The 25,839-nt window shown below is 46.2% G+C and overlaps 2 protein-coding genes across 3 annotated transcripts; one reads left to right on the top strand and one right to left on the bottom strand.

Moving 5' to 3' along the window:
- Positions 1-4,309: 4,309 nt before the first annotated feature.
- Positions 4,310-25,763, bottom strand: GTF2E2 (general transcription factor IIE subunit 2). 2 transcript variants are annotated; one of them, XM_063415438.1, is made up of 8 exons: positions 25,689-25,763; positions 24,910-25,076; positions 14,829-14,920; positions 14,326-14,433; positions 13,575-13,757; positions 13,032-13,125; positions 5,853-5,968; positions 4,310-5,172 (listed from the first exon to the last, which is right to left on the bottom strand). In XM_063415438.1, exons 2-8 carry the CDS (start codon positions 25,070-25,072, stop codon positions 5,053-5,055), a joined length of 876 nt encoding a protein of 291 aa, XP_063271508.1. In that variant the 5' UTR covers positions 25,073-25,076; positions 25,689-25,763; the 3' UTR covers positions 4,310-5,052. The 2 variants fall into 2 exon arrangements, with proteins under 2 accessions (XP_063271508.1, XP_063271505.1); XM_063415435.1 differs by lacking the exon at positions 25,689-25,763 and adding an exon at positions 25,190-25,618.
- On the top strand, positions 15,767-21,817 carry SMIM18 (small integral membrane protein 18). Its single transcript, XM_063415204.1, has 2 exons — positions 15,767-16,636; positions 20,260-21,817. The coding sequence occupies exon 2, from the start codon at positions 20,305-20,307 to the stop codon at positions 20,599-20,601; it is 297 nt and encodes a 98-aa protein (XP_063271274.1). The 5' UTR covers positions 15,767-16,636; positions 20,260-20,304; the 3' UTR covers positions 20,602-21,817.
- Positions 25,764-25,839: the final 76 nt, after the last annotated feature.

Below are 25,839 nucleotides of genomic sequence, written 5' to 3' on the forward strand. Positions count from 1 at the left end.
GAAGAAAACCGCACAAGTACTTCAGGCCTTGGATGCAAGCCCAGAAGTGCAGGTATATAGTCAAAAAATTAACTTAATGGCAGGACAGCCTCCTGCCTTAACCATCCTTTTCCCCTGCTGTGCTTGTATTCTGCACAATGTCCAACCCACGAGGCCGGTGCAGCTCGACACGTGAATCCCAGCCACAGAAGCACTGATGGGTTTTCGGAGTCATGACTGTTTTTCCTGGGCTGTTGAGTAACACAGAGGCCACTGCAAGCCAAAGCAGCAGGAAAGCAAGCTGGGGGAAACAAAAACTGCTCTTACAGCACACCAGGAGGCATTGAAGGAACCAGGGCTTGGATCCACAGGTGCCTGTGGGTAGAAGAGGCTGCAGGGAGGTCTCTGATCCAACCTCCTTCTTACAACAGGACTGTTGCCACCAAGAGACCTGGGCAGCCTGGTCTTGTCTAGGCAATACTTGAACCCTCCATGGATGGAGACATCTCCCCACCAGCTGTTTTTTTCCTAACATCCAAGCCAAACTTCCCACATTCCCCTATTATGTCATCTGCCGTAGCTGCCAAAAGCATTTGACCACATAATCCTCCTTCCTGCCCTTCACACCGCTGTACCTTGTGATTAGATACACCCCTGGCCACCTGCTCAACACACTGAGCAGTCCCAGCTCTCCACGGAGCCCTCTGCCCCCAGCCCTGACCAGCCTGGGAGCTCCAACCAGCATCCCTGGGGATGCAGCAGTGACTGAACAGAGGCGGTGGCCTAAACTGGACACAATGTCCAGGTGTGAGCTCCCTAGTGCTGAGCAGAGAGCCAACTGCTTCCCTTGCTCCTGCTGGAGCGGCGCAGGCTGCGGTCACCTCACTTGGGAAGAGAACAGCTACAGCTGTGCAATAGCAGGGAGCCCTGCTGTGTCCAGGCAAGCCCTCTCTTCTGGGGAGATGCCAATCTGCCTTATCTGCTCTGCAGGGCTATGTCCAGAGAGCCTGCGCAGGGCTGACAACACCGACACGGTCAGAACACACCCACAGAGCCCAAGGACAGACCTGAGGAACAGTGCCAGGGCAGACCCTCTCTACCCCTGGAGGAGATCAAATCCCAGAGCACCTCGTCTGCCAGATCCCTGACGCTGCCAGCAGAAGGAAGCCAGCACCAGGCAGGCTGAGAGCCAAGCCCTCCTCTCCTGATGGCTGTCAGTGGTTAGCCTTGCCAGTCTCAACCAGCCAACACTAAGCACTGGCTCTACAGGACAACCTTCCCCCAGAAGCAGGAGCCGCCAGAGGCCCCCGAGGCAGTAACACACAAAGGAATTTGGGCCTGGTACATTAGCAACGACCGGAAAGTGAGCAACAAAGCTGGAAATAATGAGCTGTCAGCACCACGGTTGCTTGTAGTCATGTGCAAAGGCAGCCCCTCCTTCAGCAGGTAGCGGGAGCGCGGCTCTCCCTGGTGGCCCGGCACCGCCCGCCCGTGCTCATCGGAAGTGACAGCCCTCGCTGGTGCAGCCACGTGCAGGGCCTCCATACCCCTTCTCAGGGCTCCCTCGCCTCGCTCTCCTCCGCTTTCTAAAAGCCTGGAATGATCGTGATGAATTATAGATTAGCTCTCGTACACATCGCCTTATGTCAGTTTTCTCATTCAACCATACACAATCCTGCTGTTTTCCATCCCCTTCCAGAAGGATCATCACAATGGAGGACGAGGTAGAACAGCTCTTCAGTTAGAGCAACTTTTAGGAGAGAAGTTAGTTAGTAGAGATCCATGTTTAGATGTGGGACACTCCTGGGCTGTTCAACTTGTCCTTTAAAAAAGAAAACCTTGTGAGGATGACCCCACCAAATTCTGGAGCTGAGGGAGCAATGTCTTTGCTGGACAGGAGCCTCAGGAGAGTGGAAGAGGCAGGGACAGGTAAAGACAGCACTGAGATGGGTTTGCCAATGAACCTTCCTGAGACCAAGGTGTCTGCCACAGATTGCTTCCATCTGAAATATTCTATTCTATGTTCTCAGCACAAGTACTCTCATCTTCCTGGTTTGCAGCAGATGCTTCCAGGGAAGGAGGAGAAAAATGGGATAATGACCCAGGACTACCAGGACAGAATATGATGCCTCTCAGCAGCCCTTTGCAATGCCAGTCTGAGGGAAGAAGGGTTCTGCCAAGGTAAGCAAGCTGAGGGCATGGTGATTTTGGCCACCGGGAGAGTCATTCTGCCAGACAAAGAACACAAGAGAAGATCCTGGAGGGATATGAAGGAGGTTTATGTTTTTAACAGCTGAACTTCAGCAAAAAGCCTGATCAGGATGTAATGAAAAGACTGAAGTGGACTGGAATGGCACTAAAATGGTTTCAGCATTTTTGAGAAACAAAATCCAACTCCTGAAGTCTATACAAAAGAGATGAGCTCACACTCCTCTTCTTTTTGACAGGCTTAGAAAATTGGGCCTGTTCACCCTGGAGGAGGTTGTATGGACAGCCCACTCCAGTATCTGGAGGGGCCAAGAAGGAAGCCAGAGGGGGACTCTTCATCAGGGACTGTAGTGACAGGACAAGGGGGAATGGGTACAAACTGAAAGAGGGGAAATTCAGCTCAGATGTATGGAGAAAGACTTTCCTGTGAGGGTGCTGTGGCCCGGGCCCAGATTACGCAGAGCTGTGGTTGCTCCATCCCTGGAAGTGTCCAAGGCTGGGTTGGAGTGGGTTTGGAGCAACCGGGTCTAGTGGAAGGTATCCCTGCCCATGGCAGGGCGTTGGAATGGGATGGGCTTTAAGATCCCTTCCAACCCAAAGCAGTCTGGGATTCTACAATTCTGTGCTTACTGTCTGAACTTGTTTTCTTCACCACTGCTTGTCTATAGTCCATGACTCCACTAGCAGGCCAATGTGTGTTCCCCTTCAGCTGTTTTTCAGATTTTACCCTAACAAGCTGCAAAACGTATTTATGCCCTTTCTGCTGCTATTGCTGAGAAGACATCCACCAGTGAGGCAAAGCCTCTAATTCAGGCTTTCCAACTGGACACCACCTGGACCCTTTTGCTCCTTTGAACGCTGGAGCCTGACAAGGCCAGTGCAACAAGGCAACACACAGAGCTCACAGTCACCTTCCCTTTCCTGCTCTGTTTTCTGACCTAACATATTTTTAATCTTTCAAAGTAGCTGGAGGCGATTTCTTTAGACTCAGACTCTATTATCCTAATCACTTGAGCAGAGAAACAAAGCAGGTAGCCTACCTTACAGCCAGCTTTGGTTCATAGAGAAAGGGCAGGGTGATGTAAGATAACTGGGAAGTTACTCCATGAGACTCCTCAAAGGCAGGAAAGGCAACTCAGAGCCCTGCTGTTGTCCAAGCACCACCACCAAAAAATCACTGCTCAAAGATACAGCAGACGGAAGGGAACCTTTTTTTCTTTGAGTGAAGATGACAGAAGAGAGGTGAACAGTTTTGCAAGTGTGCTGTAGGTACTTAAGGCAGAAATGTAATGGAAAATTAAAAAGCGTCAAGAGGAATTGTTTGTGCTGACCTGGAAGATACAGGAAAGAAAAAGTTTCAAAACCATCTGGAGCAGCATGCTTTTATATATATATATATATACATATATATATTTAAAAAGCATGAAATATATATATATAAAATAATAGAAGAAACCTCCTAATGGCATTTGACAGCTCCTTAAACAGGGCTGACATGTGCAATGCTGGAAGTGCTGTCTGTTTCTCAGAAGAGCAGCCTTTAATACCAGGAGGATAAATGCTGCACTTACAGAAGCCTATTTCCCCAAGCTGCCAGAACTTGTTCAGTGCGACAGCAACAAAGCCTCATTCTTCATCTGCTCACGTGTCCACATGCGACGGCCTCTGCTTCGACCCCGGCTGCATCAAGCAAGACAACAGCCTGTGCTCAGGCAGCAGCAATCTGCCATCGGTGGGGAGCTGCAGGCACCTCTTTCATCTTTGATCCCAACCCTGGAAGAGCAGAGAAACAGCTCCTCTCCTGCAGCGCCATGAAAACAGGATCAGCACTGACCGGCTCTGGCTCGGAACATCAAAATAAGTTATCAAGAGGACACGATTTGGCCACATTCCATGGAAGGCTGTGCTGCACAGAACATCAGGCATCTAGAAGGGAGCTTGCATTTAAGGTGGTTCCTCCCCTCTCCCCAGCCATCATTAAAAAGACGACAGCGTTAGCCTAGAACAGTAAGTCACTGTGAGGATAAAAATACAGCAAAGACTCCTTCACCTCCATGAAAAGGAAAATGCAACAAGAACAAAAGTTGCTGATTCTCTCATTCTTTAAGGAAGCAACACTGGAAACCTGCATTGTAAATTTATTACTTCAAAGAAAAAAAACACTTCAGTATTACACCGTCATTTTATTTCCCTCCTGTGCACAGAGCAGAAGGTGCAACGCACTTGTACCCACAACAGTGAGGAGACATGGCCAAGGGCAATTCCTAATTAACATTAGGAAGCTCTGGCTGCATCCCTTCCCACAGCCTGCTGGGATTTCGGGAGAGGGGGTTTTCTGAGTTTGAGTCTCAGATATCACCGCCTTTCAGTAAAGTTCAGTCCCACGGCAAGGAAGAAGCATACGAACCGCGGGTGTATTTGACTGTGAAAGAAACTTTGCCTGCAGTGATTTTAGGAAAAGGTTTTCCTGAAAGAGGTAAAACAAATGCTGTATTCAATCCCACTAGAAAGCCCCTTGTAAGTAATTCCAGGTAAATACCCATTAAGCATTGTAAAAGCAGAGTTAAGCACTGAGCAGGAATTCCTGCATTACATGCTGAGCACCATTTATCACCCTATGCCAACAGGCAACTAGTGAGAACCTCTTACTCGAAGAAGACACGTTTCCCATCAGCTAATTAAATTACCCTCTAAATTTAGTAGCTCATACTTGCTCTTAAACTGACCTGTTTCACCTCGGCAGTTGCTGGGGTGGGGGAAACACATCACATTATTATATACAGTCAGTCCTCCTGTGAGCAGACACCGAGCCCCAGCAGCAGAAAGCCCGTCTAGAAACGCGCGTTTGCTCCAGAATTCAACCGCTCACTGCTTGCCAGGAACCACATCAGAGTAATCTTTTAATACTCCAACCAAGTGGTCATTGTGAGTCTTAAACCGGCGTTTCTTCTGAGAAGCAGGTTTCTTCCTCCTCTGAATGGGAGCCTGCGAGAAGAAACAAACAGGAGTCAGAAGATCTGTGACATCTGTCCTGCCCTGGGACACCGTGCTGGTCACCACTGCTGCGAAAGATGAGCTCTGCCAGAAAAAGGGGTGGGCAGGGAAGGGAAGTGCTGGCATCCAGAGAAGCAACAGCTTCCAGTTCCAATGCAGGCAGGGAGATGACCCTGGGGACAGAGCAGAGCCACGGTACCCCAGAGCCCTGGTATCTCAGTAAAGCTGGCACTTGTAAGTGCAGGTTCCAAACCATCCCATGCAGCTACAGAAGCAGGTACACGGCCCATAGTTCTATCCACAATCCGATTAGGATTTCAAAGCTATTTAGCAGAAAAGTTAAACACCAGCACCCACCCCCCCTTCCCCCAAAATACTACTACTCTTGATGTATTTATTGTACAGCTTCAAGCAGAATCTTCCACTGTGCAGCTCATGGGGATTCCTGGCGTTTGCCCTCTTTTGATGCTGCTCAGATTAATTGGCTCTAACGAGTCATAAAAATCTCTGGCCGCTGGCTGCAGCACTTGGTTTTTCCAGTTTTTAACATTGGTCACACTTCCCCAAGCTCCACAAAGCTGTGCACAGGCTCACCAACACGATTTGGAATTACCACTGTGGGATCAGAAAGTGGGGATTTCCAAGGAAGATCTATAATTTGTATCTCTTACTATTTTCTTTGGTCCGGTTTCTTGCATGGAAGAAATACCCTGTCGTTTCAGATACTCTTCTATCTTCTCCTCGTCCATAGAATCCACGGGAATGCTCCTCCACAGCTTCTGGAATTCTGAAACAACAAACCCTGTTTTATATATCCCAGTGAGCAAATCCTGGGCAAAGACCCCACAGGAAGGGAAGGAGAGAGACTTGATTCCAAACACTGAAACATTCTGGCACGTCAGTCTGTCACTGCCAGCAGGCACTCACTCAGCACAGCCTTCACCCGCTCCAAACGCTGATGCATTGCCAAAAACACCCCAAACCCGAAAAGATGAAATTCCAGCCAACAAAATAACAACAAAACACCCTCAAGCTAAACTGCACTCGAGCATCAGGAGCACCCGGAGGCAACCTGTGATTTTCATGTTTATTTGCTATGGGAGTCTTTTTTTTGCCTGGGATCTCTAGAGCTGTGAATGAGTGTAGGCTGTGAATGAGTTTCATAGACCCTGATGAAGGGCAATCCCTAACCATAAATGGCAACTTCATTTACACATCTTCAGCTGCCACTGACTTGGGAGACTTCTCATCCCTTCGTCTAATTTACTGAAGGTTCAAGACACTCACTTCAGTGCTCTGAGCTCGTTTATCACTGCAATATGATCCATACCGTGCTCTACAGATAACAAAGTACTAAAATTCCTGTGGTGTTAAAAAGAAGAGAGACACCTTAAAAACCACTGCAGCAGGAAAACAGACAGAGACAGTAAGTCTTAATTAGAGCAGCTGCCATCTGCCTGCACACTTTCTGCCTCACGTAAAGTTTCACAGAGCCTCTGGAATGCCTTCTCCAGGCAGCGGCTGGTACGATCCTACCTCCCTTCATTCCCCAGGCAGGGAGTTAAGATACATCCTGTCAGCAGGTCTGGCTAACAAACTATAAATAAAACACGAGGCACACATAGCAAGGCAAGACTAAATTTTTCCCTTTATTTCCAGATAAATTTAGTATACGGTTGTCAAAACAACCACAACCTCTGCATGCTTAAGGATCCGTCCTGTTGCAGCACGGGATGAGATGCTCCAGTGCCCATTTACCACAGGTACCCCGGCTCTGGGCACACTGCAATGAAATGAAAGTGTACAAAACCAACCCAGTTCCTGCCCTTGGAACAATTCCCTACCTAAGGCACCTTGTTTTTCTATGCAAATACATGCTTTGAGTCTCAGGCGTTTCTCTTCTTCCTGTTGCCAACAGTAAGAGACTGTCCCAGCTTTCCAGGAAACAAAAGAAAGGAATTTCACCAGTGAAGAACGACTGAAGAACTTGGGTGTTCATTTTTGGTAATGCAGTGGGGTTTTGAAGAGAACCAAGACCTGTCAAAACACTACTTTTGGTTACAGGGAGATAGCTCACAGCTTGTTTCTCACAGAGGCTATTCAGCGCCCTGGGATCACTGTGCACATCCCTTAAGGCAAGGACTGACACTACAGCCAAGACATTCTCCATCAGCTAATCCATTTTGAGGGGGATTCCAGGCTTTCAGCATAGCTGGTGGTGCCTGCTATCACTGATCATCCCTCACCTCATCCTGCTGCAGCGAGTGGAGAAGGTTTGTCCTCTTATTTATAATATCCTGCTCCAAACAAATGTGTTTCCTTATTAGAGTTCAGGATATATGGACAAATACGCCCTGGTGCAAAAAAAAGGAAAGCTGAGGATAGGTGCTTAAGGTTAAACCGGTCTACATTCTTCTGGGGAACAGAAGTGAAAAATTAAACACTAGAAAATAAATGGTCAGCTCTTCAGGGATCAGCATGCACAGAAGTGCAGATCACAGTTAATATCTAACTACAGCACTCTGCATTTCTTGTAGTGCCATAGTTATAACATCACTCCAGCTTCACATCCATCTTTTAAACTTGGCCAAGAAATACAAATGGAACAGGCACCAAGATCCAAAACTGCAGAGCTAAAATGGACTTTACATACAGATAATTTAATCCACTAATTGGCCCCACCAGAGTCGCTGTATCATATTCTGCAACTCCATTTAAAAACTCCTCCATAAATCAGGCTGCTTTCAGCACCACTGCTTTGATTGCAGTAATTGCAAAAGAATCTTCCCATGCTGGAGCTCCATGTAGGGCTTTAAAATTCTTCACTACCTAGGAAAGAGGGAGTCACAACAACATGGAAACACTCCACATTGAAGGACTGGTTTGGAACTAAAAGTACAGGATAAAGGTGGAGAAGCACAGGGAGCTGCCATCCTTCAGTGCATACGAGCTGTCCGCACTTAGTGTGTCATCTAAAAGGAAAGGGAGATCCATTCATCATCTCATCACAAAACTGACTTGGTGTAACACCAGACACTGGGTTTAATGCAAGGTCTGAAGAAAGAGAGCAGCTGGATGGCTGGCACTGAACCATTTACACATTACCTGTCAAGTTTTTAAGTCTCCAAGGACTATGCCCCTATCAGCCAGGGAAAGTTTAGACCTTGGGAATACACTCTCTGAATTATTGTGACATACTCTCTGAAATATGAGAACCTGTGGGAAAAGCTGGCAATGACTACAGCTCTCAAGAAACAACCCTCTGCATTTGTAGCTGTGGTACTTCTGCACCTCAGAAAATACACCCTTGACCTGACATAGGGAAAGACTTCTCCCGGCTTCCTTGAGCAGAATTGGAAATGCTGTCACCCTGGCCTTTGTGCTGTGTGTCTGAAGAGCACACAAGGGTGGCAGAAGGCAGGTCCTAGGGAAGGCTTCAGTAGACCAGATCCATTTTTCACAAGGTCTTTCTTGTCAGCCAGCCATGGAGAACAGGTTGGGATGTACACATTCCCGAGGTGCCTGGAGCCATTATGATTACAGAGCACATTCCATTTTCCTTCTCCGTGTCCTGTTCACTGCTGGGTGATCTTGACACCATCACAGCACAGAAAAGGTGAGAGACTCTTCTTTCAGAGCCACTAAATTGTTTTATACATCAGCCAGAATAAAAGTAAAATGGCTACAGGAGGATAAAAAGACAGCAAGGCTTCACCTGATCGCAGCAGGCTGCACTCAGGCAAGCCGACAATCTCTGCACGGCTTAGGCTGCTTTGACAACAGAGCCCAGAAAAAATCCCCAGGGGAGAAATTTCCCAAGAGCTGCTGGTCAAAGCCGTGCAGGTGCTTTGAACCCTCACAGAGATTTGCATTTTCCACAAAGCTTTCAAGTCCTGATTCCAATGCAGATCTTCCCGAGAAGAGGCAGAAAGCTGTGATCCCAGTACTGCGGCAAGTGTCATGAACAAATCCTATAAACAATTATCTTGCAAACTGATCACTAAAACATTTCAACTCAGAAACTGGACAGAATCAGCCCTACTCACAGGCAGCTTCCTTGCTCCTCCAAAGAGCTAGATTCTGGTCTTTTGAGTACTAAGAGGTGAAAATGAGACCAGCAGCTGGCTGAAAAGCCAGTTAGATGTTTGCTGACAACTCCAGCAAGATGAAGTCTGCATGCACAGACTCAAAACAATGAGCTCTAACCAGCAGGAACCAACTCAGAGCTAAGCAGAGGGCAGCGTAAGGAAGATTTTGCAGACACCTTCTCTCTCTGAAATACTCAAGGGGTAAGAATGCACAGTTACCTTGATTTTACAGCATCACAAGGTGCCTCATAGATGAAAACAATTTGCACTGACATACCCTGAGTGATTATACTCTAACACACTTCCTCTCTATAAATGCTTACATTTGGGGAATGAAGTCATGGGTAAATGACTGCCTGGTGACTTTGGAGAGGCTTATCCAGCACTTCTGACTGCCTCACCTGCTCTTGCAGAAAGGTTGAGATGGTTGTGGAGATAAACTGATAAACTGATACATCACACAGGTAATAAAATCTGCCAGAGATTAAAAACAGCTTAAAAATCTTCAGTGAGCCAAGCCAAAAGCTGAGCAAAGGACAAAAACAGACAATTAGAGTGTAGAAGGGAAGAAACAAAACTCCTAACAGTCCAGAGAACACAGGACTGGATTTATACCAGAAGCAAAAGGTGCTTGATGCTAAATCTGTGCTGCCCCTGGAACACCACAGCTGTAAATCAGCACTGATCCCAAGCAGTTTTCACAGTGTTAAATTTAAGAAGCTTTGGCCATTCTCTAAAGCCCTTCAAAGGCTTAGGAAGAATTTTAAAATAATTAAGTATGCGAACTTTTTAGCAAAAAAATACTTCCTACAGTGCATTCAGCTGGGAAAGATACCATCTCTAGCAGTTAGGCAATCAAACTGGCCTTTCAGCATTCAGCACAGGGGTGAAAGCCTTGTTCACATGCAAAGTGCTTCGCCCCAGCACAAAAAGGCAGCGTTTGACTTGGCTGAAGCACCTGAAATCTGGCCCTGCTTTTATAAACACTTTCAGCTCCGCACCACTGACAGTAGATTAATTAGCCAGGAAGTCCAGAAGGAACACATGCAATCTGAACCTTCCTCGGCTAATCACATAAAAGCAAGAACAAAAGCCGTTCCTGACTGCTAAAACCCTCTCCAGTACCCTTGAGATCACGATATATAGGCACCGCTCCGTTGCTGCGATACATTGGGATTTATTTTCACAGGGGGAGAAAAAAAAACCTCGTGCAGCCATCAAGGGCAGAGGCAGGCACTACCAGAAAGCAGATCCTCCCACCACTCCAGGCAGAGAGCTCCAAGCTGCCCTGGCAGCTCCTCTTTCTCTGCTGATGGAGCTCAGGCAGCAGCGGGAGAGGACACCCGGCTTGTCAAGGCTATCAACCTCAGCCAACACATGTTCTGAACTGGGATGTCATACGGCAGCACTGTGCACCGAGGAGCACAGAGACCTTATTTCTGAGGATAAACATTAAACTAGAAACATATTTTGAACTGTCATCGGCTGCTAGATCAAAGAGTCTGCCAACACTTCAAGGCTTATTTTGCAGTCTTTTAAAAACTTCATTTTAACGTTGCTGGAGATAATGAGCTGCAGTAGCATTGCTAAGGCAGAGACGTGTCATAACTCATCCTGTGCACAGACAATTCTGCCAGTGACTCCCTAAGAGACACCCTTCTGCTGCTCTGGAAAGGATCCTAAAGCAAAGCTGCTCAGGAAGGACGGGTTTCCTTCGTCACAGGATAACATGGTTGGAAAAAGGACCTGCTCCAGCTGCAGCGAGTGAGTGAACCCACTCAGGGATGTTTCCAGCACTGTGGCAATACGCAGGTGGATCACAATAGTCACAAAAGAGAAAATATTCTTGCCCCCTCTCAGAACAAAGCATCAAAAGGAAAACCAAACCCAGCAGGAACAGAGCAACAACAAAACATCACTTCTGGCTCCGATGGGAAGCTGCTGCCACCTGCGGATAAAAGGAAGCAGAGGCACCTTGAACTACAAACGCTGCACACTGGACCCCTTCAGTTCACACACTGCAGGCTTAAATGCCTTCCTTCAGCAGAAGGCCAGGCGTTTTAAAGGGGTTTTTAACCTCTTCCTCCCTCTGACAGCAATGCTTTTTTAACATCTTCCTCCCTCTCGCACTGCTTGCTCCCCAGTAATCACGGGTGTGCTACAACATGTCTTGTGTAAGAAGAGCCCAGGATTTATCCTGGCTGCCTGATGCCTCAGCCTACATCTTAACAAAATGGGCTCTGTTATGAAATTTCACAGTTGATCCTGGAGTTATTCTAATCTAATAGCAACAGGGTAGAGACTTCCCTCTGATAACTGTTTTCATGTGGCTGGGTTCCTGCTATCTGGAAAAAGATGCACAGGAACAAATATTCATTTAGCAACACGACTATGATACAACCAGTGACTAAAACTTAAAAGCTCTGTCTCAAAAGTTACTGCAGGAGCACTGATTTCTAAATGTTTTGGCCATATTCAGACATCCAAAAACTGTGGGCTGATTGACTAAAGAGGCACTGCTTCAACCAAATGACAAGGTTCATGGTAAAATCCTAAACACCTGGAAATCAGAAATTTCCCAGGGAATCCATTCTGCATTTTGCATATAGTTTCACTGCTGCTATCAAGAAATGACAGAAATTATTGTTTAAATTCACTTCAACCTTTTGAAATATTTTTCATATTTTTAAATGCTGTAGATGTCACCTCTACTTAATCACCTTTGTGAAATAAAGCTATTATTACTGAGATTACAAGTGTGTACTCTCAGTACATAACAAACAGTTAATCATACACATCTTCAATTGCTAAATTCTGTTGGAAATAAAGATTCCCTTGGAGGAAGGCAAAGAAAGAAAGATCTTTATACATCCCCCTGTGGTCCCGTAAGTAGAGCAGTTCAAATTTGTATCAAAATTCTTTTTTTTACCATACATAATGTGATGCAATGTGTCATGTTACAAGAACAATACATTAACAAAAGAAAAGTCTTCAGTGTCGTTGAGTCACTGAAAATAAGAACTTCTGACACAGCATGCCTTCCTCTTTCTGCGTTTACAGACACCTGATGCTGGCATTAATGTCATTACTGGAACACACCCTGATTTCCATAATTAGTTTCTGTGCACAAAATGGCACCGGAGGATTTTACCACTGTTTGTGACACAGCAAACACGCTGAACTTACGAAGCCCCAAATCCACTCCAGCCCTGGGCAGCAGAGCTGTCCCACATCTGTGCTCTCTTCCCAGTTGTAACCGCCCCCTTCTCAAGAATTTTGCTCACATCTCATCCCTCTGTGCTTCCTCCTTCTGTCCCATTTATGGCTTCTTGCTGCATTCACCAATAAAAGGCACATGGTTAATGACCTGGAAAAAAACTCTAAAAAACCCTTTCACCCACCAATCATTCCTTTGGGGTTTTTTGGCTTCCCCTTAGGCAGCAGAATGTTAGATGCCATTTTATTCACAGTGAGGTGGTTTCCAGTCTCTTCTGTACCACTACCCTTGAAGACAACTCTTGGATTCCTGGTGCCACGTTCCAGTGTACCCATCCTAAGGCAGAGGACATTACCACTGGACTCACTCACTGCTCTCACTAGCCTCTTGTTAATATAAACATTCCCCTCACACCTGGACACACCTAATGTTTCATTATCACCTTAAAAGACTGCTCTACCTGAGGACTGCTTATACACAGAGGTGCTTAAGATGAATTCAGATCAACTGTCATGGAAACCTACATAAAACAACACAACACTTACCTTCATCCACAGCAAAGTGACAGCTCTTGTCATTGTAGAAAAGAATTTTCTTCTTATCAGGGCGATTAACAAAGATGATCTGGTCCCCTAAAGCCTCAAAAACAAATACAAAAGAACAACTCAAAATCACTTTGTTTCCAAGCTGAAGGTCTCCAACTCCAACAGAGCCAGACCTTGTGATACAAAAAGCAACAGCAAACTGGAGATACTGCAAAGTAGCTGGCCATGAAACACATGAGTACACTAATAAATCACAAATGAGATTCAGAGGACTGAGGTCAAGGTGTGAAAGCAGAACTAAATGCCTACAATTGGAACATGGGAGATCACAAGCCTTTTGTGAGAAAGAGCTCTGAGAGCTGTGCTGAGACATCAGGGCAAATCTGAACATAAAGGATGAAATACAGAAATGGCCACAATATTAGATCTGCTGAAATAGCTTCTGAGTTATCAAAAAACCAGAAACAACTCACGAGAAAACTCTTAGTGTCTCTCTTCTCTCTGAGATGTGAACCAGCTGAACTGCAGACACGTGTTCCTCACCTTTATGGCTTTCTGTGCATTGGGCAGCCCTTCCTCGATGTCTTCCAGAAGGATTCCCCCCAGCCCTCGCTGGTCATGCTTGTCCAGGAGCCTGAGCAGAGCCTTTTTGTCTTTCAAGTTGTACTTGGGTTTGAAAGCATACTTCCCATCCACAACTTCTATTTTCGGATTGTTGACTAGAGCCTGTAATAGGGACAGAAATTTCAAACCTTGAAACAGTGCAGACACTTTACTACTTTTTTTTCTGTTGTGCTTTTGAGCACATGAGCCACATATTAGAGCTGCCAGGTTGGAGGTTTGAGTTTAAACAGATTTTACATCCTTGGATCCTAGATCCACCAGCCTAGGCATAATTCACCACAACACAGAGCACCTCTAACAGAGAAGGGACCCAATTTTGGTGCTGCAGGGTATTTGTTTACCTTTTCTCATCTGGCAAAAGCTCAGCAATAATTTTATATACGCTTCTTGGGAGGAGCTCTTCCATTCCATTCTGATATTCTGGTTCATTATGGAAGAAACCTGGAGCTACCTTTTGAAAGACTTCAGCTAAGTCAAGCTTCCCTCACAACCAACACTGCCAGAGCAGAGGTTTCAGTTCCCCAGAATATTAGTGCCAGCAGCAAGGAATATTACAATCTGACTTAGTAGTTTCTTGAAGCAGGGATTGGATATTTAATAATTTAATAAAGGTGTATATTCAGGTTTATCAGAATCCTTTAATGAAAATCCGAACATGTGTTTTCTTTACCTCGCTCATTAACCATTGTTTCTGTTTGAGTCCAATATCCAAATGCTGTGTTTCATCCAGGATCTCTTCCAGGGTTAACGGATGCGTATCACCGCGCTGGTGCCGGGTCTGGAAAAGCAAACAGCATCTATTACAGTTCTGTACTCACCTTATTCAGCAACTCCATCACCAAAAACTAACTAAGATGGGCACCAAACTACACTTCATTTTGATCAATAGCCCATGAATCCCAAAGCCTGTCAGCATCTTGAAATTCCTGCAAATAAACCCCATTATCTTGGTTTGAAGTAACCTGGGATAATTAGGATTTTTATTATGGAACGATATGTTGACAATTTCATTTACTGACAGCACTTTGAATTTAACAAGCAGTTTCTTGAAATTCTCACTCTTGACATAAAATAATTTCAGAGGTTGAAACTTTCAGCATTTTCCAGCTACCACAGGACAAGAAATAACTGAAGTATTTTAAACCAGTATTATTATACACCAAGACACCATACCTTCATATAATTCACTATTTTAGCAAGGACTCCAAACTTGTAGCCAGAGCCTCCTGAAAGGGCTTTCAAGTTAAATGATCCATTGCTGTGATCTACAAGGAAAGAAAACAATTAGAGGATGCTTTGATACCTTCCTGTTGGCTCTGAGCTCCATCACGTTCTCACTTCCAGCAGCTTTTGAAATTACAACTATGGACAGAACAGGAGTGGCAGAAGCAGCCCCCCCCAGGTGAGTCCTTGCACACATCTTGATGCAGACCCAGAGGACACAGCTCTGGAACATTTCTCAGCAGAACACCACAAATAGAAAGTTAAGAAAGCAGCAAGTGACTGCAGAGTTACTGCCACAAGAGAACACGTTTCATTTGGTGGCTTAACATCCCATAATAATTTACATTACATTAATCCATGCTGAAATAAAGCACTGCATTTGCTCCACCAGTACTTCCTGCTGCTGGGATGGGGGCAGAAAGCTTCCCTTCTTCCCAAAAGGCACTCAGTGGTTACACAGCAGGTAAAGGAAGGCTGTTGGTTATTTTAAATTCTTGTTTAAAGCAGTTCTAGTTGAGAATTTATTAAACATTACAGAAGACCCATACAAATGCAAACCAACTCAACCTGGTGTGTTGCACAACTGGAACAACAACTCAGAACCCTTCTGTTGTCAACTGTGGTTGTCTTTATCAAGTTTGCTATCATTTTGTTTCAAAAATTCTTGCAAGGTTGTTAAGCACCATCTCATTAACGTCAGCTATTAGCACAGCACATTAAACACAAATATCCACAAACCACTATCACAAGCCACAGGCCCATTACAGCACAACACTGCTCAAACCTGATGGCAGCAGTATTTTGGAATTTCAGCTACTCCAGTAAAAGAACATCATCTCTTTGTCACCGTGGGGATTGTTTAATCCTCTGGTGATTTCTAAGCACATCTGACAGGACAATAGCTATCTCAGAGATATGGAGCTCCTATTATTTCTGTGGAAAAATCAGTGGAGCGAGAGAAAAGAACAGAATCGTGAAAATGTTACGTGACATCGTCTTAGAGGCTTTTACACAGCACAACAATTCTAAAATTAACATAGAAGAATCAGTGTAACTCCAGCTACAGAAGAGTATTTTATTCTGGTTACTAAATTAACATGGTGAAAGGAGGAAAATCAAAAGCCAGCTCCCCTGAAGATGTGGCCCGCAGGGATTTTCCACTAGAGGGTTCCCTTTTAAGATGAATTTTAATGTCTATGACATTTTATAAATAAATAGAAAAATCACAGATGTAATGGGAGGCCTGAATTGACCAAAACAAATTCAGAGGTACAACAAACAGTTAAAGACGACTTATCATGTTTTTGTTCTGTCAATCGAATCAGGAAGATTATCTTGTTTAATCTGCCTGGTTGTAGCCTGCTACAGTTCATGCCAAGAGAATCTAATCACACCGTGAGGCTGGAAATCTGCAGATATTAACACTTCAAACGTCATGGTTTGATGGCTGATTCGAGCACAAAGCAGAGCGGGGTCGTGGCCAACGCGCGCTCCCTGCGCGCTCCTCTCCTAACGAGCTCATCACATCCCGAAAAACAAGAAAGGGAGGGGTTTGCTTCGTATTGCAGACAGTAAGAATCATATTTATGAATGATTTACTCCTGGGGTTGAGGGCTCGATGCAAATGAGCACAAAGGAAGTTGTCAGCAGCATCGTGCTCTGGCCAATGGAAGGAAAGCTCCATCTTAGCTGTGCCATAGGCTGCACTAAAAAAAGGGACCAGAACGGCGCTCTCTCAGCATCCTTTCACACAAGAGGTAGGTGTGTATCATTTTATAACATTCTCTGAGGTTTATCTTGATTACTGAAAGAAAATATGCCTGTAAGCTGAGAACCTGTAAAAAGCTTCTTGGAATCAGAATGATTTTTCTCTAGGCTGAGCTGGGTTTATCCTGCTGAATGTGGAGGAGCTTGTCTTGCACGATCAGACAAGCACTTTCACCATCTGTGCACTAATGGAAAATTGATGACCACTCCATCTTACAGCAAAGCTAACACAACAAGCCAAGATTCAGTAAACAAAATGGATTTCGTCCTTACAGGGGAGGTGGCTGGTTTCCTGCAGCCTCACATTCCTTGTGATTGATTCTATGTGTTTTCACAGAAATGACAGCAAAAGGGTTTTCCTTAAAACAAAGACAGCTCCAGCCGAAATTTGAGGAATGTTACCTCCCAGGGGATATTCCGTAAATTAGGCTGCCTAAAAGAGATCTGTGTGTGTGGAAGATGAAACCTGTTCTAGAGATGTGGTATACACTGGGTAGGGAGAAAATCCCACTGCCTGCTGTTATCTCTGGAAATCCTGGAGCAGCCGTCGATACAATTGCAAACAGCCGGGTTAGAATGCACCTGAGATTTGTAAATGCTTTTACCCCGAGATGTCTGCTCAGTGCTTTCTTAAACAGGACTTCCTCAGTACTGCATTAAAAGGATTTTCTGCCAGTCATTTCCCTCTACTCCGTGAATATGATTTCAAATGAAGCTGCTCCTCTGCAGTGCCCAAAGATGCTAATGCTTTTAAATTAAAACCTAGTGCAGATATTAGAGGAACTAGTTCATTAAATATTTAACTCACTGCATTTTGGATACATACAATTGCTGACTTGATTGCAAATCAGACTGGCTGATGATACGAATCTGAACTGTGGCGTTACAAAATAAATAAAACTGCAGGAAACCAGCCCATTTTTGACAGCTCTCAAGGACATTAATCTCATTAGTGCTGTTTTAATTCTGAATAGTTGGCAACAGCTATTTCAGCCTTGTACTTTAATAATTACAGCAAAGAGTAGCTGGTCTTTATCTGCCTCACCTCATTTAAATCTAAGGAGATCATCCTCCTCCTCAAGGAGCATTAAATTCCACGTCCTGGCATAAATACAAACATCTCTCCACTGCAAACCTCTGCCCTGTTGGTAGCTCTGGAGTGGGGAGGGAATGGCTGCCCCAATGGAGCCTGTGGAGTGGGGAGGGAATGGCGGAGTGGGGAGGGAATGGCTGTCCCGATGGAGCCTGTGGAGTGGGCAGGGAATGGTGGAGTGGGCAGGGAATGGCTGCCCCGATGGAGCCTGTGGAGTGGAGAGAGAATGGTGGAGTGGGGAGGGAATGGCTGCCCCGATGGAGCCTGTGGAGTGGGCAGGGAATGGCTGCCCCGATGGAGCCTGTGGAGTGGGCAGGGAATGGTGGAGTGGGGAGGGAATGGCTGCCCCGATGGAGCCTGTGGAGTGGGCAGGGAATGGCTGCCCCGATGGAGCCTGTGGAGTGGGCAGGGAATGGCTGCCCCGATGGAGCCTGTGGAGTGGGCAGGGAATGGTGGAGTGGGGAGGGAATGGCTGCCCCGATGGAGCCTGTGGAGTGGGCAGGGAATGGTGGAGTGGGCAGGGAATGGCTGCCCCGATGGAGCCTGTGGAGTGGGCAGGGAATGGCGGCTGCACTGCGCCGTGCTGCCGGCACGGCTCCTGCCTGGCCGTGCCGTGCCCAAGACGCTCCTCTCCTCTTGGGAACAGAGCTGCTGCCTTGGCAGAGAGCTGTGCTGGCAAACGGTGCTGGCTTTGTAATGCAGACATGACAGGTTCCTCAAGTGGTCCCAGATTTTGCCCAATTTGAGCAATATAAATGAAAAAAACCCCTGAAATTACTGAATTTTTAATTACAGAAACAGTCTATTTTTGTGCCTGGTGTTTACAGAGTGAGCAAATTTACACTTAACAGATTCCAGCAAAACCCTCAGTCTTAGAAATCTGTTTACAAAGTTCAAAACAGAACTCCTTTCTTTCCCAAAGGTATCCTCTTGCCATTTAAAATACACAATTAAATCCTGCTTATTTTAATTACTCCTCAAAGGGGACTCCAAATCCTTTTATTCAGCTCCCCCCTCCTCTTTCTCTCATGGATTATTTTAAAATAAGTCTTCAAGCCAACCCTTCAAAAACCCTCATGACTTTTAGCCTCATAACACGCTGGCTGAGTTTCCTTCCCAGACCGTGACCAAATCAAGCCATTCTCTTGAAGCCAGGACTTCACCCAAGCCAGGAGTATTTTTAGCTTGGATTTGCTCTGTAAAGTTTTGTTTAAGGAAAGAACCCACCAACAGTTTAATTAATCCCATCCATCTCAGTCATACTTTGTATATTCAATTACTAATTTGTGTACTCAGTTACAGATTTAACAGAGGAAACAGTAAGTTACTGCAACTGCTCCAGTAAATGTCTGTATGGAATGCTAATACCAGGGACCTTCCCAACAACAAAGCTCTTTCATTTCAATTTAAATCCATTGAAGACAGAAGGATAAAGAACTAAATGTATAATATTTGAACAATAAAAATAAGACACAGATCACAAGCTGGTTTGGCAGCATGATCCTGGTTTTCACTATAACCTTTTCTTTAAGAATTTCACAGAAATAAGGACAGGTGCTCAGACTGCTTTAGTAGATACCATCACCACCACGTTCCACCTAAAAACTCCTTGCTATTCCCTCAAGGAAATATGGAGATCTGACTTGACCTCCTCTTCCCACACCCAGTTTTAAATTGCCTGAGAGATTCAAAGGTTATTATGACGTCCTAGAGCCACAGCAGATAACTAGAAGTTACTGTAGCTCCTTGGACAAGGTTTATTACTTTAGACCATTGAGCAGAGACAGATTTGCTGAAGCCAACTTCTTGCTTCATCTCCCCCCCAACCACAGAGCAGCCTCTTCCTCTGCTGGGTGCCAACAGACAGTGCTGGGGCCAGGCTTAGGCAGAGCTGAAAGTAAGAAGTAAGAACTCCCCAGGAAGGGTTGGGTTTTCCTTGTCACCCACCCCAATGGATACGGCACCACAAACAAGATTTCCAAACACTCTCAGTGCCATCTGGGCAGCCAAGTTTCTCCAGCACAAATTACTCAGCAGTGGAAGAGCAGGGGTATTAACACACCAGGAAATCTGCCCTCCTGAAGTCACGAGAGTTTTGCAGGTGAACAGGTCTGTGTTAACAGGCAATTCCAAGATAATAACGTGTTTCACACCATGCAAATGGCAGCCTCAAGACTGAGAATGAACAGGTGGCTGAAATCACTGTACACCTTGAAAATCTAGTTTATAAGCTTTGTGCATAAAATTGAAACAAAGAAGCAAAGCTCTCTCATTCCTGAATAACTTGCACCACATGATGCCTGCATGAACCAGACACTGCCAAATTAAATGTTCTCATCCTATCATAAACTTGCATGTCTGGAGTTGGATATTTTGATGAGCAAATATAAGTATGCAACAATCCATGTCTGTAGAAACTTTGAGCACTTAGTCTGAGTTTAAATAGGTCCAATTTGTGATAAATATCACAGCATGTCCTTGATTGACAGAGTCCTCAACAGCTTTGTTTTTGTGTTTCAGCTCCCAAATCTGTGCCAGTGAGCATACTCAGACAGCTCTTCAAGAATGGCAACCCTCAACAGCACTCACTGGAATGAGACTACTACATCCATTTCCCAGTATCTGGGCTTTCAAGTGCAAAAGATTTACCCTTTCCATGACAACTGGAACACTGCCTGCTTTGTTATCCTGATCATTTTCATCTTCACTGTGGTTTCTCTGGTGGTGTTGGCTTTCCTGTATGAACTGCTGGACTGTTGCTGCTGCGTGAAAAACAAAACTGTGAAAGACTTGGAGAACGCGCCCAATCCCGTCAGAGCGATGATGAACAGCTTCAGGAAGCGTGAAACAGAGGTGGTGTAGGAAGCACCGAGCACCTGCACTTGGAGAACTTGGTTTGACGGCTCAAATGAAGCCTCTTGTACCTTACAATGAGCAAGTCATGTCTTTTTTTCTTTTGGACTTGAATATCCATGCAATTTCATCTCTGGAGGTGAGCTGGAATAATTGGCAAAGGCTTTCCAAGTGCTTAGCAGAAAGACAATCTATTGCAGTGTTATGGGAAGGAAAACGATTTTTGTTTTTAGATGAACTTTTCATGTTTATACTGAGTGATTAGCATAGAATTTTGTCTACCTGACAGAACAAATGTTGCCTAACATGCATAAAACTGTGTTGCTTAACTGAAGAAAACACCTATAAAACATTCAACAGTCTGATCACATTCAGTGCAAAGACAGCAGCGCTGTCCAACTGAGTCAACCACACAGGGACAGGACAGACAGACAAGGGGTAAGAAAAAAGTTGGGAGAGAAGGGTTGAACAGAAGAGACCCTACAGGCAGGAGAGGACTGGGTGGATTCCAGCCTTTGGCAGCACTTTTTATTATGGGTTTCTTGCGTTTAGAAGGGAGGGTGGTGGGAGGAAAACTAAGCCAACAAGAAATGGGTCTCTAAAATGGTCTTTTCTGGTCCTCCTAAGGGTGGTTTGACCCTTTCTTCCCCCACTTCTCCAGTTCCAGGGAACTGTTCTCCCCGTACTGGCCAACAATTTCTGGGTGTTGACACCTGCATACCCGTTACCTTCAGAATATCTGACCCTTTCCAAAAATCCTGCTGGAAGTGAACAGGGATAATTCTCTACCCCAAGGCTGCTGCTTCAGTGGCAACCACAATACTACAGGGAGTTGGACATGCTGGATCTATCATCCCTATCCTAAACTTTCAAAGCCAAACTGGAGCTGGTGGAGTTCTTGCCAAGAATGCAGGGAGATGGGCCACAGATCTCCCACACTGAAGAGGGGGATGTCACCCAGCACATGTGCAGCTTTCAGCTGCCAACACAAGGCCACACCAGGATCAGCCCTGTGCTAGAGAGGGCAGCTTCACTTTGCACAAGAGAATCTCACTTGACTTCATCTGCCTGCTGACACATCCCAGAGTTCACACTCACCCCTTCCTGACCACAGCACCCTCACACCTCTGGCTCACCAGTCCTCTGTAGCTGTGTTGTGTCTGTGATTTTTAAAACCATTCAAGTTTTGCAGTTAAAAATGACAAGTGTAACAACAGTGTCCAACAGCGTGGCCATCAGTAACTCCTGGCAAGTCCTTCACACTCCTTCACACACAGAATGTCCCAGAACAAAGCTACAAGTGGGACAAGTTATTTACCTGTATTAACCCCAGAAAACACTCCTGACATGAAGAAAACAAAACCCACCTAAATGGCCACGGCCATAAGTGATGTCACAGTCCATCCATGTCCAAAAAAACCTTTGTGCTATGGCCAGTACCTGTAATGATCTCTTTTTTATATATGTATCAAATCCCTCTCTCAGGCAGAGCATGACTAAGCTCCAGAAGATCTGGACACAGTGGAAGACTTGCTAATTGACACATGCTGCTCCTGGCTGGGGAGATGGAGTCACAAGGCACCCAGGGCACTACGAGCTAGCACAGCCAGTCCAGTGATTCACCTGGAGAAGCAGCCTCCCTCCTGCAGCCACAAATCCTCACAACCATTCATCTCAGACACACTTCTTGCAGTGAAGTTTGGCCAGGACCAGTCCCCCAAGTGGAGAATGCTTCAAGCTCAAAATCAAAAGCACAGTGGATGGAAGCTCCAAGTACAAGATAATCCAGGACTCACACCAAGATGTCTGATGAAGATAACGTCAGTGGTGATGAGGATGACACGTTACCTTCTGCTATAGGTGACAGCATCAGGCTGGGAAGTCCTGCTCGAGAGGCCAGAGTAGCCACTGGGATGCACTGAATTAATTAATGTCTCTTTCCTAAAAGCAAATGCTCTGGACACTTGCAGCAATCCCACAAAATGCCCATCGTGGCTGCACACAAGAGGGCAGTGTGTGCAACATGCCAGCCTCTGCTGCTTTGGCAGAGAACGCCTTCCCTAGAAGCACACAGAATGACAAATCTTGGGACTCATCCCAGCTTTTTATTTCACAGGTCTACAAAGGGGATTGGGTGTGGGTACAAGGAACAGAAGACAAAGGTGTCCCCTTGCACAGTACCAGAGAAGACTCAGGATGATTCTTTCCCACTAAACAGCCCCTGAAGATTTCAGCTCTTGACTACTCTTGGTGGAGACCACTGAGACAAAGGTCTTAAGACAAAGACTAAGACCACAGCCGCAATTTACCACCAATTAATAAAATGAATCAAACAGATTTGACCCATGTCATTTATTTCCCAGTTCCTATTCTGAACTGAGTAAACCAGTTTTGAATTTTTTCAAATAATTTGATGAAATAATGTTTAATAGTGTCTGTATAGCAATCGCTGTAGGAGCAGTGGGAAGCTTAGAGCCAGACTTCACAGAGAGGCCAGATTTAGCTGTGCAGTCATTTGAAGATTAGCATGGTCTCCATACCTCTCGTCGCCCAAAAAGTGACAAGGGCAGGTTCTCTGAGCCATAGAATCACAGAACCACAGGGTGAGGGAGGACCTGAGGGCACTACACACCCAGGGACCATCAGAGCCAACACACAAACACCATGACTCCATTTATCACCTCTGTGGCCACTGCACAACAAAACTAGGACTGACCGCCGTAGCTTTTGTTTATTTGGGGTGGTGGGACAGGGACTCCTCAGCTTCAGGTTTTTACTCCACCTCCCCAGACCCAACGTCTCTGACACCAACCTGTCACCTGTCATCAAGTGAAATAAAAAGTGGGTTTTGAGGCAATGGATTTTGACTCTGCAGCACAAAAACGTTGTAGAAACCCTGGAACCTTTCTGGTACTGCCTGGAATGCAGCCAGCAGCACAAAAGATCAAGTTTATTTCCTCAGGGCCTCGCCGGGTCCCTGTTTGTGTAAGCCAATTGTCTGACAGCCACAAAAGCACTTAAAGAAACCCTAAGCCCACCAAAACCACAGAAATAAAATAAAACCCTCTTTATCTGCTCAAATCCTCCAGATCAGACTCACATTTGTACCCTCTGCCCTCTTCCTGACTCCCCATCCCTTCCTCCCAGCAAACCCCGCTCACCCCAGTGACGCAGCTTAGGATATTCCACGTAGAATTTTGTTTTATTTGGAGAGTGTGAAAAAGGGATGGATGGAAACCTGGCCTCCCTTGATTTATTTTAGAATGTCTGGCTGATACTTTATTTGGTGCCTGAGAAGCTGCAGACACATACCCAAATTCCCAACTCTTCCCCTGGGATAGAAGATGCTTCACTCCTCCCAAACTCCCTGACGTTCTTCTCTGTTGTTTTTAGCTCTATTGTTTCTTTCGGAGTTCAGGAGAGAGCCATGGGTGGTATTATTCAAAATATGAGCATGGACTGGGTTTGCACAACAGGGTATTTTGTGGTTTGGTAACTCCTGGCATTTGATCTGACCTTTAAAGTACACTTGAGAACTGCCACTGCTTTCAGAGCAAATCCTCTCCCCAGTGCTGCACTCTGCACACACTCCCACTGTTTCTGGTGCTGCTTTATTAACTGTTTATTTGATACTGAGAGATGCACTATCAGTGCCACCATCCCAGGGAAACGACACAACTCCTCAGTAAAACAGGCAGAAACCTCTGGAATGCCTGGTGCTCATGAGCAAAGCTTAGCTCCCAGGTAAAACAAGGACAACTGCTAATTCCAACATGCAAGCCAGACAAGGTGCACCTAGCAAAATCCCTTCCACCTACAGTTAAAAGTTTTACATTTTTTACCTCAGTTACACCTACATGTTTTAGGTGCTCTTTTGCCAGAAATAATCACAGAACCATGGAACGGTTTGGGCTGGACAGTTCCAACCCCTGCCATGGGGACACCTTCCACTAGGCCAGATCGCTCCAGGCCCTATCCAACAGGCCAAACACAGAGAAAATGAATGACACCACTGCCACTGCCTGTCCAGCAAGCACTGAAATCCACAAACCAAAGCACAGCTTCGCATCAATCGTTTTGGCAATAGCGATTCCTTCAACAGAGCAACAAGCCATGGGATGAGGCTTAACACAGCAGGGAATGGGTTTTTCACATTGTGCAAGTGACTTCTCAACAGAAGTAGTAATTTAAGAGAAAGAACGACAACAGCCACCAGTAAAACTCACAGATGCAGTGTTATTCACATTAACAAACCATAGCTTAAAGGCAAACAGTGGGAAACACCAAGCAGCTGCTGGACAGGAGACGTCCACCCACCTGTATTTTGCTTTGAGGTGGAGGAGCCCCCTTGTTCTACCTTGGCTTTCTTCTTCTTGGAAGCAGAGGAGTCCGAGGAGAGTGCTGGGCGTTTCTCTACGGCCGGCGTGGAGAGGGCTCGCTTTTTGAACAGCTCCCGCTCCCTCAGCAAGCTGGGGTCCATGATTCTGCCACGGGGAAAGGGCGAGAAAAAGGCGTCGGCGTCACTAAATTACTTAGGAGCAGAAGTATCTGTTTATCACGGAATATGCTGAATTCAATGGGACTCATAGGCTCTCACCACTATGTCCAACTCTTAGTCCTACACAGGACACGCCAAAAATCCCACTCCGGGCCTGGGAGTGTGGTCCAAACGCTCCGTGATCTGTGTCAGGATTGGTGCTGTGACCACATCCCTGGGGAGCAATTTATTTCTTTTTTGTTCCTCCTTTTCCCGAATACGGACTTAAATAACAGAGTCAAGGTGTCAGCGCACTACCGGAACCTTAAGGAGTGTGAATGGGAATGCCGAACCACCCTTCACGGTCATAGCAGGGCAGGAAAGCCGGGTACCAGGTTAACGAGGGACCTCACGGCCACCGGCAGGGCGGAACAAAGTGGCAGCGCGGCGGGCGGGCGACCGGAAACAACCGACCGGAGGATGCCGGCGCCTCGCCGCCCCTGTACCGGCGCACGGAGCGGGGAAGCCGCTCCCGCGCCGCCCTCTCCGCTCCCGTCCCGGTCCCAACCCCGCTCCCTGCCCCGGTCCCCTCACGGCGGCCCCGCGCGCGCCCGCTCACCCGCGCGCCGCCGCCGCCTAGCGAGCCATGCCGCTCCCGGCAGCCCCCGCGCGGCCCGCCCCGGAAACGGCCCGCACGGCGCCATGGCAACGCGGCCCGGGCCCGCCCCCCAGCAGAGCCCCACAGACCCCCGCAGACACAAAAAGAGCGG

This window comes from Prinia subflava, chromosome 18, assembly GCF_021018805.1.
Source record: "Prinia subflava isolate CZ2003 ecotype Zambia chromosome 18, Cam_Psub_1.2, whole genome shotgun sequence".
NCBI lineage: Eukaryota > Metazoa > Chordata > Aves > Passeriformes > Cisticolidae > Prinia > Prinia subflava.

Excerpts from the sequence above, each read along its gene's own strand:
- SMIM18 (XM_063415204.1), top strand. The coding sequence starts at position 20,305 with ATGGCAACCCTCAACAGCACTCACTGGAATGAGACTACTACATCCATT.
- GTF2E2 (XM_063415438.1), bottom strand. The coding sequence starts at position 25,072 with ATGGACCCCAGCTTGCTGAGGGAGCGGGAGCTGTTCAAAAAGCGAGCC. Across the intron at positions 14,434-14,828 it reads AAATAGTGAATTATATGAAG|ACCCGGCACCAGCGCGGTGA; the intron begins GTATGGTGTCTT and ends TTGCTTTTCCAG. Across the intron at positions 13,758-14,325 it reads AACAATGGTTAATGAGCGAG|GCTCTAGTCAACAATCCGAA; the intron begins GTAAAGAAAACA and ends TCCCTATTACAG.